The following is a 27,447-nucleotide window of genomic DNA, read 5'->3' as shown; positions in this document are numbered from 1 at the left end:
CCATTGGCACCGGAACTGGGGGACCTTCAACTGTTCTTCATATTGAAGAGCCCAAATCTCCACTATGAATCTATAGTAGGTCTCCCTGTTGCCACTACGGTCGTACACATCAATACGGACACCGCTATTTTGGTTAGTGCTCTTGTTGTCTTGTGCTCTCGTATAAAATGTATAGCCGTTAATATCGTATGCTTTGTATGTATGAATCATAGTTGACAACCCATTAACCAGCATTTCCAACAGTGCATCATATGTATCTTTATCCATCATGTGCCTACGTAACCAACTGCTAAAATTATCTCTGTGCGCTCTTGCAATCCAATTGTCTAACTTTGTTGGATATGTGGACCGTAGCATTTGCACGTGCTTATTGATATACGGGTCCACTACAGTTGCTTGTTGCAAAACTGTGAAATGTGCTTAGGTGAATGAAACATAATCGTTGGAAATGACTATATTATGACCTAGCGTCCCTTTCCCCTTAAGCTTTCCCTCATGGCGAGATACAGGCTAACCAATTGCTTTTAGATCCATGTAGTTGATGGCGAACTCAACGACTTCCTCTGTTCCCCAACCTTGGGCCAAGCAACCATCCGGCCGACCTCGGTTACGAACATATTTCTTTAGAACTGACATGAACCTTTCGAAAGGATACATCTGATGCAGAAACACGGGGCTAAGGTACTTTATCTCATACACGATGTGAACAATGAGATGGGGCATTATGTCTAAAAATGATGGAGGTAAAATACTCTCAAGCTGGCATATAGTATGGACCACGTCTTCTTGCAGCTTTGTTAGTTTGCTCGGATCGATGACCTTTTATGAAATTGCATTGAAAAACGAACACAACTTTATGATTGGGTTTCAGACCTAATCCGGCGGAATACCTCTAATTGCAATAGCAAGCAACTGTATCATCATCATGTGATAATCATGGGACTTCATGCCAACTAACTTCAAAGTTTTCATGTTCACTAATCTCTTTACGTTGGAGGAGTAACCGGTCGGAACTTTGATTCCATGCAAGCAACTGCACAGGCTCATCTTCTCTTCCTTGCTCAGGGTGTAGAAAGCCGTGGGAAGTTCGTTTGACCCGTTGCCTAGGATTTTAGGATGCAGAATTTTCCTTAGCTTCAGATCTTCCAGGTCCAACCGTGCATTGAGCGTATCTTTTGTTTTGCCAGGTATGTCCAGTAAGGTACCAATCAAGCTATCAAACACATTCTTCTCCATATGCATGATGTCAATTGCGTGTCGGACCATCAAGTGCTTCCAATAGGATAGGTTCCAAAAAATTGATCTCTTCTTAAACATAGGAGCGAGTTTTCCAGTTGGGAATTTTGTACTGCCTTTCCCCTTTCTAAGGACAACTCTAAGATTCTTTACCATCTTATATACATGCTCCCCAGTATGAACCTTCGGAGCTCGACGAGTCTCCACTGTCTCGTCAAAAGCTCTTTTATTCCTGTGACACGGGTGATCCGGGCGCAGAAACCTACAGTGACCCATGTAGACCATTTTCTTACAGTTCTTCAGCCACAGCCCCCCTGTTTCCAAGCACCATACACATCCATTGTAGCCTTTTAAAGTCTTTCCCGATAGGTTAGCAAGAGCAGGCCAATCTTAGATCGTTACGAACAGCATTGCACATAGGTTGAAATGTTCGCGTTTGTATTCATCCCACACCCGTACGCCATCTGTCCATAGTACAAGGAGATCTTCAAGCAATGGTTGGAGATACACATCGATATCGTTGCTAGGTTGATTCGGGTCACTGATCAGCAAAGACATCATAAGGAACATCTGCTTCATACACAACCAAGATGGAAGATTGTAGATACAGAGAGTCACGGGCCAAGTGCTATGACTATTGCTCATATTGCTGAAAGAATTCATCCTATCCATACTCAATCCGAACCTTATATTCCTCACTTCAGCTTTGAATTCCTTGTATTTTGTATCAAAGTTCCTCTATTGCATTCCATTAGCATTGTGTCTAAGCATTCCGTCTTTCTTGCGCCCTTCGGTGTGCCATCACATCAACTCGGCATTCGCTTTGTTGGCAAACAATCGCTTTAGACGGAAGATTATAGGGAAATACCAAACCATCTTAGCAGGGGGTCTTTTATCATTACTCTTCTCCCCTACGTCATCTCTATCGATATTGTCAATGTTGCGCTTGTACCGTGATGCACCACAAACTCGACACGCTTCCAAGTCCACATCCCCGTTGCAAAACAACATGCAGTCATTTCGACATGCATGTATTTTCTCTACTTCCGACCTCAACGGACAGATAATCTGCTTGATATGGTACGTGTTTTTAAGCAACTCGTTGCCCTCTGGAAGCAAGTCCCTCACGAATTGTAACAACTCGTTGAAGCTCTTATCAGACAAACCATTGCTAGACTTCATTTGCAGCAATGTCAACACAACATGCAACTTGTTGTGCTCTTCCTTACAGCCCAGGAACACTGGTGTTTTAATTTCCTCCATCATGCGCTGGAACTTTTCGTGTTGCCTATCACTGGTGAAGTCTCCCTCCATATTGCGCAACATTTTGTGAAGGTCGTCATCATCATTGCTGACAAAAGTATCTTCAAATGCCAACATATCGATGTCTTCGTCAGCCATCATATCGTTGTCCCTGTCTTCCTCGACTATGGGCTGCTCTTCATGCACAACCTCCTCATGTTCACCGTGCTCGGTCCAGCGGATATAGCCAGGCTTGAAACCCTTGCGAAGCAAGTGTGCACGGATCTGCTCTATGGCTGAGAACTGCTTCTCATTCTTACAATCAACGCACGGACAGCATATATAGTGATCATCACTCTTATTTTTTTGGCTTTCTGTACACCATGGTAGCCCTAAAAAAGCATCCACACCATGAAAGAACTCTTGGCCGCGACAGTCAGACTTGTACATCCATGTCCGGTCCATCTGTAAATTTATGATTATCATTACGTTTTAGTAATCAATAAAAAACCAATGAAATGATAACCATGCAATATTTCAAAATGCACATCTAATTTATTGAATTACCTCGCATCTTGATTGCTCCATGTTAGATGGCCCATCACCTTCCGGCACTTGGTCTGGGTCGAAGGACCCACCTTCTAAATATTGTCGCATCCGCTTGCGACTATCGGGTGGATTTGCCATCCCTACAGCACAATATTCATATTCAATATGTTGATCTTATTAGAGGTGATTTTAATCTTTTTTTACTAATTCACCGTATTCATATTCAATATGTCAAAGCACACATGCTATAAGACACATGCAGTTGAGAGCATGAGAGACTTCGAGTTCAGAGGTTGGAAAACAAAATAATATTAATCCTCTCTTTTCGAAAAACAAAACAATATTAATCCTCATTATTGAGGCAATGAAGTTGAGCCGAGTCGGGTCTAAATCGAATCGCCACAATAGACTTTCATTGTACCTACTTAAAGAAGTTTACAAGGTAACCTAAATTTGCATAAACTGAAAAGAAATGTGGTAGAATTTCTGACAAAAATGAGCGAAGTCACTAAAGCTTGATCTCTTCCCAGCCATCTTTCACAAAGTCACAAATAGGCAGCTCAACACTTGTATCTCTTCCACATAAATTCCTCCACACAGATGGTGCTTTCAAGGCATAGATTTCCAAGTTCAGATAAGTTGCAGCCTGCCTCTTCTCCATCTCCTTGCCGAGCTCGCCGGCCCATCCATCCATTCATTCTGGCCGAACTCGCCGATGACGACAGCGTCGCCGTTTGGTCGGTGTCAGCGGCAGTAGCATCAGCGCAACCACGTGGGTCCGTTGGAAGCACGCGTGGCCGACAGTGATAACTGGAGCACGACCGGCGGTGTGCAAGGCGGCACTGGCTTCGGGCCGAGGGGAAAAAGAGGTGCGCAAAAGGAAGAGAATGACCCCGCGAAGCTCAACGTGTGCTCGGTTGGCGCGAAGAGACGATGGTGAGGCGGCTCGACGAAGAGGGGCGCAAAAGATTGGCGCGAAGAGCTTCGAGAAGAGTTGGCACGAAGAGCTTGGGGAAGAGGAAGATGCCTTTAATTGACAGTCGACTTATTAGTGCCAGCTCGTAATATGAACCGGCATTGATACTCATTTTCAGTGCCAGCTCATAGTTACCAGCCGACACTGAAGTATCAGTGCCGGTTTGTTCTAAGAGTCGGCACTGATACTGAGTATCAGTGTCGGTTTGACCCGGCTCGATGTTGATTGAGCGCGGGAAGTTATGAACCGGCACTGATACTTCATCAGTGTCGGTTCTATCATAACCGGTATTGATGGGGCGGCACGGAAGACCGATTCTGTTATAGTAAATACAAATCTGACACAAACTCTATTCTTAACCACCTAATACAACTTAAGTCAATACGTAAACTTACATCTTCTATACGTATTTCAATAGTATCAATGGCACCGACACCGATGACCCGTGCACCATCTTCAAGGTAGTCATGGCCGTTCTCTGGCAGTGCCGCACACACGTGGTCATGCCTGACCCCGAGACCCCCCGCCCCTCTCATTTTTGCAGCCAACGTACGTCAGCTATGGCTACTGCTGAAACTCTGCATCATGTCAGCGACGGTTGTTCCAACGAGCAGAGAAGTGGCAAACGATGACATCGACGATGTGGTGAAGCTGATCAAGCATGCTAAGTAGTCAATACCACACGAGTTCAAGAAGAAGAACGTCACCAGTGAAGAAGGTGACGGCCTGCAGGAAAGTGTATCCATGGTGTTGGGTAGAGACACGAGCTTTAACATATAAAAAATCCTCCAATAAAGAGTAAAAAACCACGAAAGGCAAATATTATTAATTGTACAAGATTACAAGTATAAGAGGTGATGTTGATATACATTTTTTGTGAAATCATATTCGTCTAGGACTTTGTACTCCTATAATTATTGAGTCGTTGTGATGTTCGGGTACAACGCTTTCGTTGGCGGAACCTCGGCTCGGACGCGGTGGACTTGGCGGCCAGAGGCTGGCGAGGGTGATGTGCTGCTTGTGTCGCGTGCCTGCCATGCAAGTAGAAGGACGAGGCCAACGTACATGTTGGCGCTCTGGGTCATGGAGGAGCACATGGACGTACGCCTGCTTTGGGGAGGTGGCAAAGCTCATGGGATGACATCTCTTGAGATTCATGCAAAATAAGTTCTTGGCTCGTTGCCAGTTGAACGTGTTGTGTAGCATGTTGTACCTGTGTCATGAGAGTATGTAGGATATTATTTGTTGTTGCTTATCATCGTTTATTGTTTGTAGCGGGCAATTTTTGTAGTGTTCTATGATAATCTTTTTTAACAGTGTTGTTACAACATAATATGATCTTTGGCTAAATCTGTAATTAACCATCAGCTAAAGGGCAGCATTATAAATTACGTGATTAGGCTTCATTAAGGTTAATTATCTAATACATCTTTGATTGGAGGGCTAAACGCCTAGGTTAGTTAGTGCTATATTAAGGGGCAGCCCTCCAACCTATGGCTTAATCATGTTATTAGTGTGTGTTAGCTACTGCTCTCAACGAAAACACATCCATAAATCATTCTGGAGGGTGCTTTGCTGATCCGAAGAAAGATCCACGCCATTGGGGATTTCCCAAACCGATCGGGGATCTCCTGGACTGATTTAAGCATCTATGCTGAATTCAGGTTCTTAACTCCTATCCTGCTCCTAAGATTATTTTATACTAACATTTGGTATCAAGAGCCTACGGTTACAACTAATCTCATGAATCATGCCGAATTTGCCTGAATATGCCCTTAATTCCCCTTCGGGTCTGGACCGGTTCATGAAATTTTGATCAGTTTTTGTACATCCTCTATTAAATGCAATCAGTTTGCTACTTTTTCCGCAAAATTGAGGTAGCAACTACACAGAAAATGATAGAAAGGAATTAAAACCTAGCATTTTTTCAATTGCACCGGTTTTCCCCCAAAATATCGAACCCTAGCATGACACCCAAATTCTTGAATCAAGTGGAATAGGAGGGATTAATACCTCTTCTCATCGAGCTGAGTTCCTCTCGGTGTCCCACCGCTCCCGCCTCAATATCCCTCGCTGTTGCGTGCATCGCCACTGTTACGTGCATGGTTGTGGTCCTAAACATCGCCTTGCACGCTCAACACTGTTACATCGCCTTGCACGCTCAGCCAAGGTCCTGGACCTCACGTTGCACACATCGAAATGGCATCAACCCTCCATAGGTGCACACACCACGGAAGCCCATCACCTCGCGTGCTCAGCCAAGGTCCCAGTCCTCGTGTCACGCACATTGGAACAACTTCCCCCCTCCGTGGGTGTACATCATCGCCATTGCGAGCACGTCATTGCAGTCGTAGCCGCCCGAGTCATTGCCCGTTAGGGTTTTTCATGTTTTTCGTAGAGAAGTAGCAACGAAACCATATCAGGGCTTTAAGGTTTAGATAAGGGCGGCGACGGATTCGTCTAGGCTGGGCCGCACATAAATGGGCCAGGTTAATAGCATAAGGAGGCCGTATCACACCGTGCATTATTGGGATGGCTTTAGGAATAGATTAGACTTGCTGCATTTTAGTCTGGACCAGAAATTGATTTGTTGGTTGCTTTTTCCTGAAGGGCCACAATACCTTTATGTAATTAGCTTCCTTTCTATTGTTTATTTATATTACCCATTTAATTAATGTTTGTTATTATTTATGATTATGTGATGTTTTATTATAATTCCTAAGCTTTATTTGTCCCAAATTGAGATGAATCCAATGGGAAATTTTAATTTGTGACTAGAACTAACTTTTTTGGGAGAATAATGTAATTAATTTTAATGGTCCATGGTTGTAAGCTGATCAAAGTTATTTATAATCTTGAATTGTTAGAATTAGATCCCCACTAATAAAATAATTTTGTTCCTTTTTGTTTTTGTCCAACGGTGATGCAAATTAGGACTGTTAATTTTTTATATCATTACCATGTTATTAATCAAACCAAAGTAGGGTTAATTTGATGCTAAATGATTATTTGTTAATTTTATGGACATTTACATAATTACTAATTTAGTGTTTAAATTCAGCCATGAATCCTTCAGTTGTTTCTGGGTACCTCAATGGAGTACAACAACTCACGGGGGCTATTTTCCTACTTGGAAAGATCATATTCTTATTGTTCTTGGGGTTATGGATCTTGACTACGCACTTAAGGTAGTAGCTCTCACTAAACGAGCCTTTGATGCTCAGAACCTTGCTGATAAATCAAAGATCTATGAGGTTGCTAAAGAAAAATGGAAGAGGTCCAACCGCATGTCCCTTATGATCATGAAGAGCACAATATTAGTTAGGACTAAAGGAGCAATCCTTGAGTCTGATTGTGCTAAGACGTACATGGCATGAATGGAGGAGCAGTGTAGGGGCTCCTAAAAAATTTACACCAGTACACAAATCATAAGAATGATCACCACTAAGTATGATGGTGCAATAGCGTTGAGAGCATATAATGACTATGAACGAGGGCATGGACATGGATATTTCTAAGGGATTTTTGGTTCACTTCATTATGACATTACTTTTTGCAGAGTATGGTCCATTTAAGATCAACTATAACATGAAGAAGGAAAAGTGGACTATAACTGAGCTCACAGCTATGTGCGTTCAGGAAGAATAGTAGCTAAAGGCTGATAAAAGAGGATTATGCTCATCTTTCCACCATGAGTCTCAGGAAGGGAAGGTTCAAGGGCGAAGTTAAGTCTAAGAAGAAATTGTGCTTTTCGCCTAAGAACAATGCAAGCAAGTCAGAGCCTTTAGGGTCTAAGTCACATGATCTTAAAGGCCCTAAATGTCATTTTTGTAAGGCAAATAGGCATGTGATGAATAATTGCAATGGCTTTAAGGAATGGCTTGCCAAGAAGGGTAAAGATACCGTGTTCATGGTTGATGAATTCCTTTTTGTCCCCTAATACTTAGTGGATTGATTCTAGTGCAATCGTGCACGTTACTAATTCCTTATAGAGATTCCATACCATGAGGACACTCCAAAGGGGGAGCGAAGTCTTAGAGTTGCAAATGGAAAGGAGGTTGATGTTGAAGATGTTGGGACTCTTCCATTAGTGCTAAAGAGTGGTTTTACTCTCCAACTTAATAATATCATTTAAGTCTCTACTACGAGGAGGAACCTTATTTCTATTTCTCTAGTAGATGACGATAGATTTTAATGTAATTTTGGGAACCATAAATGCTTTATTAAGTTTAATTCTAATAATGTTGGTCTTGCAGTTAGACAAGACAAACGCATATGCTTCCATTTAATGAGTCCTTTGAATCCATGAATGTGTGCGATATCACAAATATGCGTAAGAGAGGTGATGACAGTTCATCAAAATTGTGGCACTGTCATTTATGTCACATTTTGAAGGGGAGAATGGAATATCTCATTAAGGAAGAAATACTCCTTGACTTCTCTGACTTTAGAATCAAGGGAAAGTATATGAGACAAATTAAGAAAGAGCCACCCACAGCACATGATTTTAGAATTAATTCACACTGATATTTGTGGACCTTTCCCTATTACGATTGTGGATGGATATGACTTATTTATCATGTTCACTGATGATTTTTCTCATTATGAATATATTTTTCCAATTCGTGATTGATCTGAATCGTTTGATAAATTTAAGATCTTAAAGTTGAAGAATTAGCATAATTTAAAGATTAAGGTAGTAAGATTAGATCGATGAGGAGAATATTATGGAAGACATGCACTTTATAGATAAATTCCTGGTCACTTTGCTTTATTCCTTCGACAAAATGGCATAATTGCCCAATACTCAACACCTGGCAAGTCTAAACAAAATGGAGTAGTTGAAAGATGTAACCATATACTTATGGGTATGGTATGGAGCATGATTATAATTCCAGTTTGCCAATTAATTTGTGGATGGAAGCATTAAAGACAGTCTCGCACGTATTTAATTGGGTTCCTAGTAAATCAGTACCTAAGACATCTTATGATGGATTGAGAGGGAACCGAGCTTAAAATATTTACCTATGTGGGGTTGCCCAACTGAAGGTAAGATATTTAATCTATGCATAGAAAATTAGACCATAAGATCGTTAGTTGCCATTTTATTGGATATCTTGAAAGATCCAAAGAATATCGCTTCTATTGTCCAACACGTACCACTAAAATTATAGAAATAAGACATACTAAATTTTTAGAGAATGTTGATATTAGAGGGAGCTCTGAAGTAAGGAAAATCACACTTGAGAAAATTTGGGTTTATGTACCATTAACGATAATCCAAGAGAATATTAATCATTAGCCGTCAATTGTTGTACCTTCAGTTGAGAATTCTGGGATTAATAGTACAATACCTAATAATGAGTCTCATATAGATAATGAGCCTCACACATATCAATCTCATGTGATGATTAATGAGCCTCAAACGGATCAGTCTCCTATGATAACTAATGAACCCTTTGCATAGATCATATCGAGACAGAAAATCTACCAGTCCAAATGACTATGTCCTATACATGAACGAAGACATAAACAACATAGGAAAAATAGATAATCTCATTTCCTTTAAAGAAGTCGGAAAAAAAGTAGATTGTAAATAAGTCTACAAAACTAAACATGACTCTAATGGAAATATTGAAAGATTTAAAGCAAGACTCTAAACAAAAGGCTTTTCGTAGAGAGGGGGCATATACTATAATGATACATTCTCTCCTGTCTCAAATATTCATTGAGAATTGTCAAAATTGCATTTTGACTTGTTTTAGTCCATTAGTTAAAGGGCAGCATTACTAATTACATGATTAAATTATCATTAAGGGTTAAACGCAAAACCAGTTAGGTCACAGGTCAATTAGCTACTACTCCTAACAAAAACACTACTCCAAACCATTCTGGAGGGCGCTTTGCTGATTTGAAGGCCAACCCACGCCTCCAAGGATCTCTCCGGACCGATTCAAGCATCTACACCGACTGAAGGGGCCACCGCTGAATTTAGTTTCGTAGCTCCTAATTCCACACCAGTTATACACTGTGTTCATGTGATTAGTTAAAATCCTGCTCCTAAGATTAATTTATACAATCAGGTGTTCCACGAGAATCGGTTGAATAAACGATGCCTAAATAAAAATGCAAGCTAACGGCAGGCGCTCTCTCGTTTAGCCCCAAAAAGAAAATGGATGGATTTGCTATATTTCATAGACAGAAATCAATGAACTTCAGTCGAGTTCAGCAATACCTCTGCTCTTGTTCTCCTTCCCCTTTGGCGGCAGAGGATTCGATGGCACCCCGCTGCCGGAGTTGTGGAAGGAGAGGAAGGTCGTCGGGCGGGGTGGAGCGCGAGAGTATTAGGGGCCAGGTGGGGAGGACATGAACCCCAAGCTGGCGTTATAGAGCGATGGATAGCAACTAGCATAGTCATAATTGGGCCGCTCGCAATGCCAATATTCCACAGAACATTTGTCTTCCTTCTATGCTGCTACGATTTAATACCACGTACAAACGGTCATGCATGTGCGACAGCATGAAACCACAGATACCGGGGCGAATTAGAGGATACATAAAAAGTTAGCAGTTACAACTCCACATTGTCAAAAACTAAAAATCCAACCAGTGTGTAGTTCAATTATTTACGGCAACGTGCTGCCTCAAATTTTCATGTCACAAGCGAAGCCAAAAAAGCATGGCCTAGGTTCCCTAGTAACTATATAGTATCTCACAAGCTTACAACTTTAGCAAACAGCACTTCCTGCAAGCAAAGAACTTTAGAAAAGGCTGCAGCTCTTTACATGTTTACTTATAATAATGAAAATCCTTTACATTCCGGTGGGCATGGAATCTAGATATATGCTTCGACCTCGACATCGAGCAGAGAATAATTAGCTGACAGATTTTAAGGAGGTGGACCTGCAAATGAGCACGCAAGAATAATTAGTTTCATCTTTCCACCAGATCTAGGTGCAAAAGAGAATTTGTACGCACGTCACAGAAAGGCTTAGAACTTCAAACCTGCTTATCTTATCAGAGGAATCAGCATTGTTCAATAGCGAATCAATGGTGCCCTTGTCATAATTCCCTGATTCTATCGCCAGTTGCAACCCCTGAAATATAATTTGGTATCCATTATAACAGCTTGCAGGCTAGTTCAATAACAATTGCAGCACACCAACTAAAGGCTACTGCCTTGTCAAAAATGTAGTAACTAACCTGTATGAATTTTTGACCTGCGAAAGGCTTCCGAGTCACTTTTGGGCCTTCCTGTAGCAATTCAACAAAGAAAGTTAGAATATTACTGCCCAGAAAATATCTTAGAATATTAACTGGAGTGCAGGAGTGAAGTAGGGGAACTACAATTAGTTTTAAGTCATAAGTGGCAATATGCTCATACCAGGCGTTCTGGCAGCTTTCCACCATTTTGCTCTATGAATTGGCATAGGTACATCACACCGGCACATGAGAAATCCTGTTGATAGAGTACTTTGGTCAACATAAGAAAAACCAGTACAAGGAACTTACCATATTAACTGAATCATCCCACACCCATTGTTACGAAAAGCATGCATGATGCACTTTTTTAATAAATCTCAATGAAAAAAAAGGGATAGAGTGCATGTTATATATTCACACATGCTAAATTGGAGGAGCAATCTTCCTACCTAACACATTATTTCAAACTTTGTTTCATGTAAAAAAAAGTAAACTGAAGGACTGAAATAATAACAGAAACTTTTCAAAGTGAAAGCCCACCTGTTTGGCTTCCATTGAATCAATTTTCCCATCCTGCAGAAGTACAAGGGGATTAATGTAAAAAAACTCAGAAATAACAATATGGGGTGACTTGTATATCAGGTATACACTTACCAGACCCCAGACCAAATCTTTGATGTTCTTAATTTCTGAACCAATATTCTCAAGCTTCAGTCGTGCATCAGTAACCTGAATATCAAAGTAGATATTTCAAAACCATATGAACAAGAACAATGCACTTTTTAACAGATGCCAATAGGTCAGTTCAGTATAACAAAATTAAGGGTAAACAAAACTGCAGCAAATAGACTATTGATATCTAACTATTGCACTTAGGTATATGCTACTTTGGATTTTGAACAATTAAACTCATGAACTTTCAAGAAATGAAAGCATGTTGATGCTAGATGCAGATCCATATGAAGGTGCCATATTAAATGAAATGTACATTATCTCTTATTTGTCCGGATAGAGCCTTTTGCTGATCCAATTTATCATCCAACTTTTCAATGCGCTGTGTCAAATGCCTTTTAGCAGCCTGCACAAACATGAACAAGGTTTAAGTTTTTGAGAACACATAGGTTGTATAACAAACTACCAAAAGATCTCGACAATGACAATCAAACCATGCGGCAGAAATACACAGCCAATAACTTGAGAGAAAAATCTTGGCACATAGATTTCAAAGATTTAATCCAATAACAGTTCAAACACCGAGCAACAGATTGCTGGCGAAGACGGCTAAGAAAACAAGACAGTAGTGAGGGAACACTTCAGGCAAATCTTACTCTGGTATCCAAAAATATGGTCCTCACTTTTAAAAATATAGTCAAATAAAGCAATATCGTTTGTTGCCTTTAACAGATTACCTTTTTAATGCAACAAGACAATTTTAATCAACAATGACCTAATCAGTTGGACAGTTAACTAAGTACAAGCATAAGAATAGTTTTATGCCTGAAAAATGAGTATTAGGTTTAATTGTTATTTGAAAACAATAAGAGTACCAAACTCAACAACCTAGCATACTAGTATCATACTGGAAAAGGGCAAATTAGCAGTCGTAGTGAACTCAAAACTTAGCTTAACTATCAGTACTTACAGCAAGAGAGCTTTGCACTTGCTCCAAATGTTTAGTCATATTTGAAACAGCATTTGCCATGTTGCGCTTGGTGACATACATTAGGTCGGAGAACGAGATGCCCTGGACAAGAACAGTAAAAAAAAAAAGAATCGTTCTCTAAGTAAATTGATGTACTTTTGAATATCAGATGATAGAAGAGCAATTCAAGAATAACAGGTGCAAGTTAATGCCTTAAAAAAAGATAAATATAAAAAAACTAGCAAATCGGATCTGGTTTTTCAAAAGAAAAGGAACATGATCCACACCTAAATTAGATTAAGTTCATGACAACAAAATGATGATGGTAGAAATGACAGAGAAAAAAGACAGATCCTACATTTTTGGCGGTTAAACTGTCAACATATTGCTAGCATCAAAGAAAACAAAAAAGCTATGATAGAAGGGGAAAAACATACTTTCCACCACATATAACCATAACCCAGTGCTCCCACAGTTGCTGCAGGTACTATCAGGCCTGATACTCCTGCAAAAGATTAAGAAGAATATTATTACTTACATGCTACTAAATCACCAAGCATCTAGGATAACATGTTGAAGACTTAAAGTCTAACAATTTTGTCAGTTGACCCCTTTTTATAAGTTCAAATTCATAACTAGCTAGACAAACCTGTTTGTCCAGAAACTCCATTAACAACAGTTATTGGACGCGAAGAAGTAAGTTGTCGGACCTCCATGGCTAAGCGACGCACCTATCAGGATTGGAATTTATGTTTGACATGAGAAAACTGAATGAACATACCCATTAAAGATAAATAAAATCTGTACTGAACAAACAATTGTGTAGATAATTGACAAACAATTGTGTAGATATTCAAGAGGTATACTATTGGAACGATTGAAATACCACATGCAGAAAACTGAAATTGCATACAATGCTAAGTTCCATGCTCAGCTTCATTGATCACACACTATTGCTTTTCTGGATTATAACTGCAGCATGACAGGGCTGGTCATGCACTGCATTAAGGCCTGTGCACAAGACCCACATTGCTGCAGCAATGGGCGCACACCAAGGATTGAGAATGTTTCCTCTTACCAACCAAGGTATCTATTTCGCTAAATAGTTTATTAGTTCACCAGTGAATTGACTAGATATTTGGATCCTATCAATTAGTCGGTTAAGTTAATATTTAGCCTGATCTTATCTACAATTGTTACAAGAGCCGTCTACATAAGGAGGCCTACTACACTTGTTGGCATCAGGCAAGAGGTATAAACAATTTTCAACCCAGTTTACAGTCTAATTTCTCTCCTAAACTCCTTTTCCCTTCAGCGGTCTCCATGTGTGTTGTACACCTCTACTTCATAATGATCTAAGAATCAATGCAAAGCTAATACACACTTCCAAAAGTACTAAGAGTTCTCAATTCCATGTGCGCAAATGCAAACCCATCACATTGCATCACAACATGAAACATAAACAACAATAGTAATAGCAGAATCATTATTATAAGTAAGTTCCTGCTATAAGAAAACAGGTCAAATATTAACCTTCCAAATGTTAATTTGAATCGAACTTGCTTTAGGTAATCCAAAATTAAAAAAAAAAAATCAAATGCACCTTAAGTTCTGAATACAACACAACTGGGCTACAATTAATCCCTCCTTTTAGAGAAAAATCAACATTGTACAAGAAAGAATTCACTGAATGAACAACATGTGGGAGGCAATGATACAAAGTTCATTGCACTATTGTACACTACTGGGAGCCCTTGACTAGTGCAGATAAAAGGATTTGATTCTCATGGTAACGGTAATTGTTGGAGACAAGCATGTGCTTGCAAAAGAACAATATTAGAAGAGACGTACGCAGGTGCAGTGATGGACCGACACAGAGAACTGTGGGGTCTATTTTGATATTAGTTAAGATATTGATGAGTATAAAGAACCTAGCAAACATTACAGGATTGAAATCCTCAATCCACCACTTTGCAATAGGCACTATACCAAAAGAGGAGCTCGCACCAGAATAACGTGATACAATCTCAGCAAAGCAATGTGTAGTCAGCTTTAGGATCTAGCATATTTGCTCTCCCCTGATGTTTCCCGTCTAAGAAATGGAGTAGAAGACAATGGTAAGGATATTGTTATCATTGGAACATTGGAACTACCGCATCAATAGCATATACACCAATTGACATGGATGCAGCATAAACTCGAAACAGACCAGTTGCATTTAATGCATGCCATGTTTTCTACTTTCTAAATTGGGCATTCACAGAGGTACAGTGTATTAAACTAATGGCAAAATTACACAATGTTCATACCAACTCAGAATCATTCATTGGTAGCAATAGGTGCTACCGCATATTCGTGAAAAAGATGCTAGCTAGAGTATGGCACACCTCAGCCGCACCCAACATAGCAAACTAGTCATCGGAAGGCAGGGAGATCACACGCACCTGCGAGGTGAGCGCTTCGTTGAGGTCGGCTTCCCCTTCTCCGCCCCCCTTCCCCTTGCTCCCCTTGTCCAGTATCTCCTGCAAACCCACACAGCACGTATCATCAGAACCAGACCAACCGGATCACACTCTCCCTCCCTGGATCAGGACCCGGGATCACAGGCCACCATCAAGGGGGGAGAGCGGCCCGAGGCCACGAGACGCGACGCACCTGGAGCTCGCCGAGGATCTCGGCGAGGCGGCCATTGCGGAGGACGACGGAGCCGGCCACGCCGGCGCCGACGAGGACCACGATCCGGGTGAGGCCCATGCCCGCCTGCACCAGCGCCATGGCTGCGCGCCGGCCGCGTAGGAGGTGGCGGTGGCGGTCGCGGAGGAGGAAACCCTAGCTTAGGGCCGAGTCGTCGGGTACTTTGGGGACCCGGGGTGCGGCGTCGACGGGTTGAGCTGGTTTGGAAGGTAGCCGGTGGGGCCTATATGGCAGCGTGAGGTGACCTGCGGGTGGGGCCTATATGGCAGCGTGATGTCTAACTTTGTCGTATCACCTCTTAGGCGTGTCATATATTTTTAGTATATATCCGATTTAACGTTATAATTGTAGTTTATCAAATTTTCTTAACTCTTTGTCTCACATGTCATAGACTTATTTTTATGACAAATTTTTCCATAAATGTGACCTATTTTTTTAACCACATTTTATCTAACCTTAATTGTGGCATAGTTAGGCACCAACCAAACAGACTTTAATATACATACTAATTCTCTTTAGTTCAACCGGCTACATTAATTGAACCAAAACCATGCCAATTTTAAAAAAAAATAGTGTAATTAGTTCAACTACAAAGGATTAATGAATATCCTTAGATTCATTAATTAGCAACCCTACATGCGAGGTTCAAACAACACGACACCACGCGGAATAAGGGGCTAGTGTCATCATACTAAATCAATCGATAAATCAGTCTTTTTGAAAATAGCAATGATGCCTGACTACATGTTAAATTTAGATATTTTTGCTGTGCAACTTTGTTAAAACATTGTTGTTGGATCCTCTACGGCGGTTTTTCAAAAAACTTTTGAATTTGAAGGTCAAAGAAAAGGATTTGGTAATAATTCTCTTTTGAATATGAATTTGAAATGTTCCACGGAGCTCTCCTTAATTTTCAGAGATTGCATTTGAACATCCTTTGGAAACCGATTTGCTAGACGATCACAGCCTAATTATCTTTTCAAAAGCTGGCCTGGCCTTTTGGAAATTTGAAAGCCATTTAAAAAAATATTTAGGCCAACTCCAATGGAGTCCTCAAATTTGCATATTCCAGTGCTACAGTACTTTGCGGTCTACTATAGCACTGGAAATTCATCTCCAACAGATCCTCTATCCAGTGATACAGTACTGCTACAGTGTTAGTAGTAGGGGATGTTGTAATAGTGATAGTGGATACTGTAATAGTATTTTGAGGATAAAAAATTTAAGGTAGCTGTTGGAGATGATCTTAGAGAGGAAAGTAAATGCCTTAGCTGCTAGGTTGTGCCTCTGAACAGGTTGACTCAATCTAACAGGTGGTGGAAATAAATCCGGTTTAGCTTTTCAGATACTAAAATGAATCTTAAGATAAATATCCGGCTTCGTAAGCAAGATGTTTATTCCTACCATAAGCAAACATTTAGTTTAATACGTGTTTTGTGGTTGATGTTAGGAGAAAAGTGACGGAAATCTGCTTTAGGATTCCATTAGAGAGCTTCAAAGAGCACGTGAGTCATGACTAACAAAAACGCGAGAAAACAAATACTTGGAGCAAATTATGCTACTACCAGCAACGTAACCCGCTCGCGAACCAATCAGCATTGGCACTTATACCCTAACGCACTACAATTTGGGCAATCATTTTTAAGAAATTACGGTTGAATATTCCCTCGCGTGTAATTTGAACAATTTGCGACGTGATTGGCCCGATTTTCAGGTAGATCTCACATGCCTGGCCGACCCTTAAAATTGTATTCTCTAAAAAACACGCAGACATGGACTAATGGCTCCTGTATATAGATGGGCATTATATCGTGCAGTAGCAGATATGGTTGGTGTACTGCCAGGGTAGTGTATATGTTTTCAAAGCAGAAAAGATTAACGCCATGTTTTCGGCACACAAAATATTAACGTGTTTTATGCCTCTATTTAATAACACGACAAAATGAAAACAGTGCGACACACCCATCAAACGTCCCTAGCAAAGCAACATTACTGATTATTTGGGAAAAGGCTTGGTATTCCAGGCAAGTAAGCAGCACATAAGAAAGCACCAGCTCCCACGTACCAACACTAAATGCTGGAGTATCTAGTACTACGAGATAAGATAGATCGGATGCAAGGTTGAAAAGATAAGGTAAATTGTGCCGCCCTTTTGACACTGATCGCTAAACAATCCAACAATCCGTTCCGTCAACTGGCAAAACGTGCAACCTTCACGCCGACCCATCGCCGGAGCCCGGAGCGGCTGCACTGCGGTAGGCGGCGGACTCTTCCGCGTAGCGTTGCTTGTCGACTTGGGACTGCTCCACGTACGGCTGTCTCTCCTCAGCTGCAAAATCAGACGAGCGGAAATGATTACAGCAGATGTTCTCCACTTCTACCATGATCGTTTTTGTAAACAAACACGATGACCAACGTGATGAATACTAATGTGCTACGGCGACGTCACAGTGACTTGGGGCATGTAACACAGAGATCTGGACTGTTACCTGTCATCTTTTGCCACCTCTCCCCGAGCTTCTTTGCGATCTCTGTGGTAGCCAGTTCAGGATTGCTGCTCTTTATATTCTGCAATGGGGAAGTGTCAGATAATTTTTTAACATTGTCTCCCTTGTCTGCTTGATTTGCAAATTCTATAAAAGAAGGGAGGAAGCGAAATTTCAGGTTCCATTAATTGCTATGAAAGTAAAATCAGGGGTTCGATAAATGGGCAACTTAAAGTTTCTCCTAATAATTTCATTCAGTTTTGTCAACAGTATGGCCTCTGAAATTCAGTGTTATAAGTAACTTACAGCTCGCTCAGCCTTTGAGAAGTACATGAAAGGAGCTATCGCTCTTTTAGGAGCATTCGGATCTTTCTTCTTCTTTGGCTTTCTTTTCTCAGAACCTTCATCAGCCCCACTCTTGTGCTTCCTCTTCACAGGCGGCTTTGAGCTGCTAGCTTCCTTTTTGGAAGGTTTCTGGAACAAGAAGTTCAGTAGCGCAGCGTATTACTATAGATGTTCTGGTTCAAACTGAACAAGTTATTTGGGGATACTGTAAGGGAAAATGTAGTCACCTCCTTTTCTCCTCCACTCAAACTAGCATCAGAGCCACCCTCATCAGAATCATCAGAAGGAGATCCACTATCGTCCTTGTCCGCCACAAAATCTTCATCCTAATGTTGAAGAGAGATTAAACAAAAATGAACATGCAAATGACTGAACGTGATCTACATCCGATTATCAATTAAACAGGGGCAATACCTCTTCATCACTTTCCCCATCACCAGCCTGATTTTTAATTCTCTCCAGATGTGGATCAACGGAATCATCATCAGTGCTCTGAAGAACAGCTGCAACACCACCAGTTCTAACTTGGCCATCTCCAAGATTCAGAATTTTCAAATGCTTACCACTTGAAATGTATAAAAAGAAGCACTTATTAGTTCCATAAAAATACAGTGGGTATAATGATTAAATCAATAAAAAAGGTAAATACCTGATGAAGTTGAATAAGTTATGGTATTCATTCCTTTGGATGTTTCTGAAGAGATGTTCTTGACCATTTTTCAGCTTGACCAAGAGGTCAAAATACTGAGATGACATACTAGCACCGCCAGCACCATGACGCTCAAACTCAACATACTCAATCTGTAGCAAATAACAGATCACCATTGGACCAAAACAAATGACTGAAGAACTACCGACAATTTTCTTTTTTTTATACCTTCTTTTTAATAAACATACCTCCTCGTGAAGAATGAGTGTAGGGGGCTTTGGCAGGAAGAAGAAGCCTTTTTCAAGTGGATAGAGCAAACCATCTTCAGCTTTAAGTGATGATTTGACTGCATATCCATCTTGGCAACTGCGGAATGTACTTGGCCTTGTCACTTTAGCACCAGATAGACCACGAAGGACCTTGGAGAATACCTCATGTATTAGACCCTACAAATAAATCACTCATTTCTGTGAGCTAATTAGTCTAGGGGACACAAAAATCAATACCCCAGGAAAATTGTAGATTAAGAACAAAGTTAATAGGTAGCAATTGAAAATGAAAGTACACGCTATTTGCGTAATAAGATAAGGATCTACAGTAATTATTCAATAAGTAATCTATTCAACATAAAAGACCCTGGAACACAGGCACAGATGTAAATAACATAAGGATCTACAGTAATTGTTCAATTACAAAACTTAACCAAAAGCAGTTAATCACCACCCTATTTGCATGAATAGATTACTTATTGAAAGTGAGTAAATATATCACCCTGTAAGAGCTCTCAAGCCTATCCTTGTACTTTTCAGCCAAAACCTCCTCACTTAGTGTCAGGTCCCTTTCAACCACTGCCTCTGTCTCAAACTGCTCACAGAATAAGGAAATTAATTTTCTTTCGAATGAACATTTTATCCAATTTAATGTGAAAATTGAATTGTGATACAACACCTGAATAACAATGTGAGGATACAATGTTTGTCCTTTGCGAATTGGTGGATCAAGTGTGATAACCACAAAAGTATGAGGATTGTGTGACTGCATAGGTGAAAAAGTAAAGGATGAAATCATATATTAGATTGCAGTCAGCAGTATGCATAATAAAATATCACAGAAAATAAAATAAATATCAAATAAATGTAACCTTTGGCAAAACAAAGAGGCGAAGAATACTGCTATACTGGATTTTGAAATCCGTAGCTTGTCCTTGCAGTCGCAAGAATGACTGATGAAGCTCAATACTGTATCGACCTCTGAATTGAAATGAAGCCGTTAGCTATTTTAGCAAAACAAAATAAATATACATTAAATAACATATTCTTCATTTTAATGAAGCAGACGCTCTGTAGCGGTAAGATTTTCCCACCTTGGTGTAAGAATTGCAATTCCATCAAATGTAACAACAGCCGCCTCTGGACCGCTACCACCAATTTTATCTGAGATCACCTCCAATAACATCTGAAAATGAGAGAATATTTCACCATTTGCACCGCGCATGCATGTGTGTTCATCATATTGTTCTTCTCAGCAACCTCACCTGAGCTGAAGTACGATGCTCATCTCCAATGAATTGAGTATTTGAAGTCGGTACATGAAAACTTACATCCATCAGCGAATCTTTCTGCAATCAAAACGAGGGAAAAAGGAGTTGAGCTCAGCTGTATCAACAACAATAATAATCAAATATAGACCATTAAAATTGCAGATATCCTTAATGGATAAACTTAAACAGTATTCATCAATGCATATGCTAAGCGCAGACTAGAAAATTTATCGAATGGCTATATGGCCAAACCATGGGAGCATGTTGGCTTATAGAACCCCTAAATAAGATTGAAAGAGCATCTGTGGCAGCATATCTTTTGTTACACAGTTGAGGAACAAGAAAGAGACAATATTAAGTATAAAAGAGTACAACAGTTTCGGTGTCCTTCATAGAGATTTGTATACACAAATAATTTACTTCTAGCTTTACACCCAGAAAACAGCAAGGCAACCAAAAAGCGTGAACATGGATGAAGGAAACATATTCAGGCAAACCAGACCTCATTAGCCCTAGTAGTATCATCTACATGGAACTCCAGAACAACATCTGTTTTCCCTTGCATCTGAGTCTGTGACACATCTGCTAGGGAGACTTCAAATGCTTCATTCGCACCAACATTAAAGCAAAGCCTATTTCCTGAAATGGAAAGAATAGTTAAAGGAAACCAGACAGTGGTTACCAAAAGGTAATGGAGTACTGAAAATACTTAAATATCACAGTAACTTGGCTGACCATTGATTTCAACTCCACCCCAATTATGCCCGCTAATGGAAAGCTGCTTCTCCTCCGGTGAGATTCCCATGCTTCTTTGTATGAAGTTAGTCAGATTGCTAACATCCTACAAAGAAATTAACTACTTCTGGAGTTACAATATGGTCGATAGAAACATAGACACTGGCACACATATCATATCTATGAAAAAAAAAATTCCATATGCAGCTGCATTCTTCTCTTATATTTCAGCTTTTTTCATTAGACATATACACTAGGAATACCTAAATCCCTTCAGACAAAAACAATGGAAGGAATATCACCTGTTCACGGAAGCCAAAGAACCTGTAAAAGAGGCCCTCCTTTGTCCCAACATCAAGCTGGTAAGATCTAGGGATCTTCATCCATGTTACAGAAGTGATATCAGCTTTATCAACCTCAATGATCTTTCCACCACCATGCTTCTTCCATGCAAGCCCTCCTGAATAAAGTTTAAACTGTCCAGGGTACTACAAGAGCACAAGCCATCACAGCACAAAAGAATCTCAGCATCACAAGGATGTAACCAGTTATGATAATAATCGTGCAAAAGATGGACATATTATTGGATCTCATTTACTGTACTCTATTTTTTCCAATAAATTTTTTTGAATTGGTTGTTCCTCAGTTCCCAAAATATTAGCAATAATGAACAGAGGGAAAATACACAATTCCAATTCAAAAGAATGAAGTCCAACATGTGCTTATTGTTCCCCAGTTTCCAACATATTAACAATCGTGAGTAGAGGCAAAATGCAATATTCTAATACACAAGAATGGAGTCAAACAAGTGCTTACATCATACCTAAGTAGGATAAACACCGATAAAGCAAGCATGATAAGAGTAAAAATTCTAAAACAAGTGCGAAAATTCAGAATAAACAGATTTTAAAAATACTAAACTTTTGTCAATGACGGAGGCCATGGGTTGTATCTTGCGAAATTGTGCAGTGGTAGCCCCAATAATCAGAAGGCCGGTTTGGAACGCAGGAATGCAAAAGTGCAGGAACAGGAAAGAAACAAGAAATGAGGTGGCTTATCTCATTACTCCTTATCAATCCCGAAACACAAGATTTTAATACTTCACAGGAAACGAGTACAGGATCTTGGAAACAGACTCGAGAGATAATTTATTTGAGGTTAGACCTAACAGTTCCATAGTAATTTTCATTGTTCCATAAGGTCTACATTGGAACTTTTCATATAGGATTGCATTGATCGAAGATTGGAAACTGTTCCAAATTGTTCCATTTGATGCTCATTCCAGCGCATTTGCACGAACAAAAAAAAAACTCAATCGTTTTTCCTATAGCCAAAATACGTCTATCAAACAACTGCAGGTCGCAAATTTTCCCCTTTGCAACAGTACTCGTGCCCTAGAAGAAGCCCTAACGCGTGATCCCCAGGGAAATCAAGGGCCGCACGCAGTAACGCCAACACGAAAATCCTGGAGCCAAACCCACCCGCTAAATCGCCGCCACGAAACCGAACGTACCAAGCGGTAACCCTAGCGAAACAACCCCTCAACTCGCATCTAAGAACGGCGAAATTAACACGAGATGGGATTGGGGGGGGGGGGGGGGAGCACTCACGCCGATGCCGCGGCCGCCGAGGGAGATATTGTTGAAGTGGTGGACGTCTGTCATCTCGCCAACCGCCGCGCACAGCCGGTGGCCGCCGCCGCCGCTAGAACCGTCCCGGCTCGCTCTCGCGTGATCTCGCGCACGCGTCGCCTCTTCAGCGGGTGTCTGTGATCGTGTAGCTCCGGGTGGAGGAGAGGACGGCTTTGGTTTTTGGGTGGGGGAAGGGGGCGCGCGGCGCGTTAATATAGGCGCTAAGATGGCGAGCAGGGCTAGTCTGACAGGTGGGGCAATCGTCTCGAGAGCAAACGAAAGGTTTGTCTAATATTGTAAGGGAGATTTAGCACCCGGACGGCCGACGCTTCAACTATCTGTTGTCACATCGAAAATTGATATCTACAGTATCTAAAATTAACATTTGCAGTATCAAAAGATACATCAAAATAGCACACGGATCTGGATAAAAAAAATTATTCAATTGAGTTAATTCTTATATTTCGTATCTCCAATATTTCAGACGTAATGAAAATTTGTTGCAAAAATTATTTTCGTTTGTTACACTCAATTCATACATCAAAATAGCACACAGATCCGGACAAAAAAAATATCCATTTGAGTTAATTTTTATATTTTCGTATCTCCAATATTTCATATATTCAAATGTAATGTTTCAGACGTTATAAAAATATGTTGCCATAGTTATTTTTTATGTTGCATTCAACATCCAAAGTCTGATTTTTTTTATCCTTCGGACGTTTGGAGCAGAGCATTACCGATATTTTAATGCTCGTGCGGTTGTAATGGTTGACTATAATTTTTACCTTGATTATCTCTTAAATCCACCTCTAGATCTGATATTTGTATGTGGATATAAAGTAATTTAAATATATATTTTAATTTAGAATATAAACAAGATGACTTATCCAAACATCTCAAATATATACTCAGTTTCACCTTCATAAATTTTTAGAGCTACAGATACCTAGCTTTAAGAATTTTTAGAGCTAAAGATCTGGCAAACAGACCATTAATATCTATCTTGTTTCTCATGTTAAGCGGATAAAACATAATGTTTAGGACAATACACAAGTTCAGAATGTATAAATGCCCTACAATACATAATCCTAAATTACTAATATACTTTATTTACTCAGCCTTATCGCATCTTCTTTCTGGACCGCTAGACCCATGTTTGAAGCAGTATCATAACTTCCCCTCCTGCCTCAGGTCAGGCCATAGGCACACCACCATTCCCTCTCTTCCGAGCATGCAGAGCGAGGTCTATTTAGTCGTTTTAGTCGTGCACATTTAGGGCTGCGACCACTCCAACCCAACCCAAGATCTCAAAACAGTCATTCATGTTAAGAAAAATCTAGATGGATTCAAATCATATGTGATGAGAAATATGAACAGTATGCAAGCATCAGACTAACATGACATGTGAACATGTATAGGGCATCTCCAGTTTTTTATTAGAGGGGGGTGGGGGACGAGGCACGACGAAACTGGTGTTATGACCGAGTACTTCTCAAACTTGCTGATCGGACGGATTAATCGTCACGAGGCCTAGTAATCAGAATTTAATGGACGATTGTATCCTCATAATATTATATCTTTGATATTTAAATTTAATAAAAAAACTTGTTTGTTAGTGCATATGATAGTAAGTTATATCATAATTAATCAAAACTTTTATTTTGTAGTTTACATTTCAGCTATGAACTTCAAGAAGATTTTGTTGTGATCACATGAATTCTTCACCTTTCTTCGTATATTTTAGTGACTAATGACAACAGGGACAGAAAGGGAATGAAGAAAATTGGTGATAGGACACCGCTCCGTCACTTTCCTTTATTATATTTGAATTTTAACATAGGTGCACATCAATATAACTATCTGTCCTACCAGGAGTATTGAGACGTTCAGTTGGAAATCCTGATGTATCATTTCTTCGATAGAAACTCAGATACAAATTCCCTATGTAGCCGATCATTTGACTCCATTTTGGCTGCTAGGATAACATCATTAATAAAACTCTTATCTGGAAATTTATCCGGCACAAGGCTTTCTATATATATCAAATTGCTCATCTGCTTCTTTTTTGTCTAAAAGTGCATAAACAATGCGCTGCAAAACAAACACCAGACAGACACAGTCCACAGTCAGAATCAAAATAAAGGAACTTCAGGAATCAAATCCACAAACGGTCAAAGAGTACCTGGCAAAGATGAGGCCGAAAATCTCGAGGATCCTCATTTATGACATTTCGTAGTTTCTCAGATGCAACATCCAACTGACCCTGTGTGTCACCAAAACTTTCATTTAGACACCACAAATTACAATGGATTCAGAATTGCATGTTATTTGAATATTCATTACCATCACAACATGCATTTGTGCAATCAAAGGCTTTATGTTGCGCTCTTCTGGGACCCTTTTCTCAGAAATCGCAAGTTGCAAAGAATGTTCAAGCATTTCAAAAACAGTAGGGCCTTCAAATCTCTTATGCATACACAGTGTGAGCCCCTGCAATAGTGTGAGGTGTTACCAGAGAATGGAAATATTAACAGTTTAGCGAATATGACATAAAAAAGGACTATAAAAAGAGAGTTTAAAGAAAGTCTAAAGACTACATTTGGGTTGAGAATCTGCTGCATAAGCCTGAACACAAAATGTGGAGCAGACAAGTTAATAAACAGAAAATTAGCTCTGTTGCATTTCTCACAAAGTCACAAATAAATCTACTGTAGCTTCATTTTACCGAGTGAAAATTTGCAATGCTCGACTTAATCAGTTATATAAAACCACAGTACAATGTTGGCAAGAGCCTCCTTACGCAGTTAATATTTTCCACCATCTTAAAATGAAAAATACAGCAAGTGACTATCAATGCAAACCTACACAGTGCCACCCCAAACCACCTTGTGGAAAGGCAACTGGGCTGTGCCACGACTCTCCCCCAAATCCTCTTGCATTTGAAATTGTTAGCATGTGAGCCGGTTACCTAATGTATCGCGAAATGCATTTCTTTTCCTTTTTTGAGGATTGGAGCATTAAGACAATATTCTGTGGACTTATGGGACAACTCTAGCATAGATTAGAATGTTAACTTATCTTCCCCTCACCACCAATGCCGTATTGCAATTGATACAACTACCAGTTTGAATTCTCAATGTCATAACCATTGTATGAATGTATGATCATTGATCACCACCAAGGCAGACAGAAAGCAATTATGGTAGCATAATCTAATATTGTGATGTGTGCGATGTAACCATATCAACAAGAACAACAGCAGTTGCTGCACGGATCAGGAGGAGAGCATGTATGCTATACCCACATGGAGAGCCCGGACGAGGAGGGGCTCCCGCGCCAGGACCTCCCTGAACCGTCGCTCGGCCTTGGCAAGGTCCCCGCTGAGCTCGTGCAGCTGCGCCTCTATCAGCCGCCACTCCACCTCCCCGGGCTCGGCGTCACGCAGCCGCCGCGAGTACCGCAGCGCGCCGCCCCAGTCCGCGCGCCTCATCTTGGCGTACAGCGCGCACTTGAGCGCGTCGCCCGGATTGCGGCTCAGAATCGCCGAATACATCCGCACCTCATCGTCGTTCTCCTCCTCCTCGTTCTCTTTCACCTCTCTCTCGTCCTCTTTCGTGTCCTCAACCTCGTCCTGCTGCTTCCTTTCTTTGGATTCTTGATGCTCGTCCTGCCCTTCGATTTCTTGCGGTTGTAGTGTTGACGAGGGAGCAGAGGCGAGGGCGCACCAGATTTGAAGATTAGGTATTTAATATTAAAAGAAAAAAATTCAATCTAAAATACGAGAAGTTGAAAGTAACGTAAATTTTAAAGTATAAATTATTCATAGTAGAGAAGTTTCAACTAATTAAGAAAAATTATAAAGTACTTAAAGAAAATTATAATTTAACTTTATGTTTTCTTATGACTTAGAAGCGTTTAATGATATCATTATCCTTAACTTGCACAAAAAATTCATGCTCAACTGTTGACTGCCGAACTGCGCAGTCATAATATAAAGATCATGAGCTCCTGATGCTTGTTGATATGGTATGAGAATATGGGCTCTTTTCAGTTAATAGGTCGAGTGGAGGATGGATAGTAGCTTGGGCTCACGATTTGTTGGATGGTCTGATGGATTGAAGCAGCAAACAAGTAAGTTGGCCTAATTAGAGATATATATACGTAGTATAGCTGTTATATACTCAATTTTTTTGCAAAAAAATTGGGTATTCAGTTGAATACCCATGGGTATTCAGTTGAATACCCATGCATCATGGTGGATCCGCCCTTGGGGAGCGGGCAAACGCCGGAGAAGGAGAGGGAGAGAAGGCCGGCAGCAAGCACGAAGATGAGGGTCCTCGAGGCGGAGGCGACGGACGAGGACGCTCGCGGTGGGAGTCTTGCAGGGGGGGAGGGGAGGGGATTCTAGAGATGCGAGGTGGTTTGGGAGGGATCCGGCAGTGGGAAGGAAAACGGTGGAAATTGAGGGGGACGGAGAGGGAGGGGCCGGCGGCCGGTTCGAGGTGGGTGGGGAGGA

The 27,447-nt window shown here is 40.5% G+C and overlaps 3 protein-coding genes across 5 annotated transcripts; all 3 read right to left on the bottom strand.

Moving 5' to 3' along the window:
* Window positions 1-10,587: 10,587 nt before the first annotated feature.
* Window positions 10,588-15,741, bottom strand: LOC133928563 (uncharacterized). The gene is made up of 12 exons (XM_062374962.1): window positions 15,504-15,741; window positions 15,293-15,370; window positions 13,498-13,579; window positions 13,286-13,353; window positions 12,849-12,950; window positions 12,195-12,284; window positions 11,861-11,935; window positions 11,747-11,779; window positions 11,388-11,462; window positions 11,207-11,257; window positions 11,009-11,100; window positions 10,588-10,906 (listed from the first exon to the last, which is right to left on the bottom strand). The coding sequence occupies exons 1-12, from the start codon at window positions 15,621-15,623 to the stop codon at window positions 10,879-10,881; spliced, it is 894 nt and encodes a 297-aa protein (XP_062230946.1). The 5' UTR covers window positions 15,624-15,741; the 3' UTR covers window positions 10,588-10,878.
* Window positions 15,742-17,446: 1,705 nt separating this feature from the next.
* Window positions 17,447-24,974, bottom strand: LOC133928561 (FACT complex subunit SSRP1-B-like). 3 transcript variants are annotated; one of them, XM_062374959.1, is made up of 16 exons: window positions 24,801-24,974; window positions 21,600-21,785; window positions 21,298-21,403; window positions 21,065-21,201; window positions 20,557-20,640; window positions 20,386-20,477; window positions 20,164-20,272; window positions 19,971-20,057; window positions 19,794-19,886; window positions 19,271-19,468; window positions 19,023-19,174; window positions 18,788-18,938; window positions 18,601-18,699; window positions 18,335-18,502; window positions 18,032-18,110; window positions 17,447-17,871 (listed from the first exon to the last, which is right to left on the bottom strand). In XM_062374959.1, exons 1-16 carry the CDS (start codon window positions 24,840-24,842, stop codon window positions 17,756-17,758), a joined length of 1,899 nt encoding a protein of 632 aa, XP_062230943.1. In that variant the 5' UTR covers window positions 24,843-24,974; the 3' UTR covers window positions 17,447-17,755. The 3 variants fall into 3 exon arrangements, with proteins under 3 accessions (XP_062230943.1, XP_062230942.1, XP_062230944.1); XM_062374958.1 differs by lacking the exon at window positions 24,801-24,974 and adding an exon at window positions 22,908-23,320; XM_062374960.1 differs by lacking the exon at window positions 24,801-24,974 and having other exon boundaries at window positions 21,298-21,418; window positions 21,600-21,734.
* LOC133928562 (protein SLOW GREEN 1, chloroplastic-like) lies at window positions 24,887-26,609 on the bottom strand. The gene is made up of 4 exons (XM_062374961.1): window positions 26,236-26,609; window positions 25,275-25,421; window positions 25,114-25,194; window positions 24,887-25,022 (listed from the first exon to the last, which is right to left on the bottom strand). The coding sequence occupies exons 1-4, from the start codon at window positions 26,482-26,484 to the stop codon at window positions 24,945-24,947; spliced, it is 555 nt and encodes a 184-aa protein (XP_062230945.1). The 5' UTR covers window positions 26,485-26,609; the 3' UTR covers window positions 24,887-24,944.
* Between the last annotated feature and the right edge of the window lie 838 nt (window positions 26,610-27,447).

Source organism: Phragmites australis, chromosome 9 (genome assembly GCF_958298935.1).
Source record: "Phragmites australis chromosome 9, lpPhrAust1.1, whole genome shotgun sequence".
NCBI classification, from domain to species: domain Eukaryota; kingdom Viridiplantae; phylum Streptophyta; class Magnoliopsida; order Poales; family Poaceae; genus Phragmites; species Phragmites australis.
Note: the sequence above shows the minus strand (reverse complement) of the source record. Positions and strands in the feature narration are given on the sequence as shown.

Coding starts and splice junctions, on each gene's coding strand:
- LOC133928563 (XM_062374962.1), bottom strand. CDS start 15,623: ATGGCGCTGGTGCAGGCGGGCATGGGCCTCACCCGGATCGTGGTCCTC. Junction 13,354..13,497: donor TGGAGTTTCTGGACAAACAG/GTTTGTCTAGCT, acceptor AATCTTTTGCAG/GAGTATCAGGCCTGATAGTA. Junction 11,936..12,194: donor CCGGACAAATAAGAGATAAT/GTACATTTCATT, acceptor TTTGATATTCAG/GTTACTGATGCACGACTGAA.
- LOC133928561 (XM_062374958.1), bottom strand. CDS start 22,961: ATGACAGACGTCCACCACTTCAACAATATCTCCCTCGGCGGCCGCGGC. Junction 20,641..21,064: donor ATACTACTAGGGCTAATGAG/GTCTGGTTTGCC, acceptor TTTTGATTGCAG/AAAGATTCGCTGATGGATGT. Junction 20,273..20,385: donor ATTGCAATTCTTACACCAAG/GTGGGAAAATCT, acceptor ATTTCAATTCAG/AGGTCGATACAGTATTGAGC.
- LOC133928562 (XM_062374961.1), bottom strand. CDS start 26,484: ATGTATTCGGCGATTCTGAGCCGCAATCCGGGCGACGCGCTCAAGTGC. Junction 25,422..26,235: donor TCCTCGTCCGGGCTCTCCAT/GTGGGTATAGCA, acceptor ACACTATTGCAG/GGGCTCACACTGTGTATGCA. Junction 25,023..25,113: donor TTCGGCCTCATCTTTGCCAG/GTACTCTTTGAC, acceptor TTTGTTTTGCAG/CGCATTGTTTATGCACTTTT.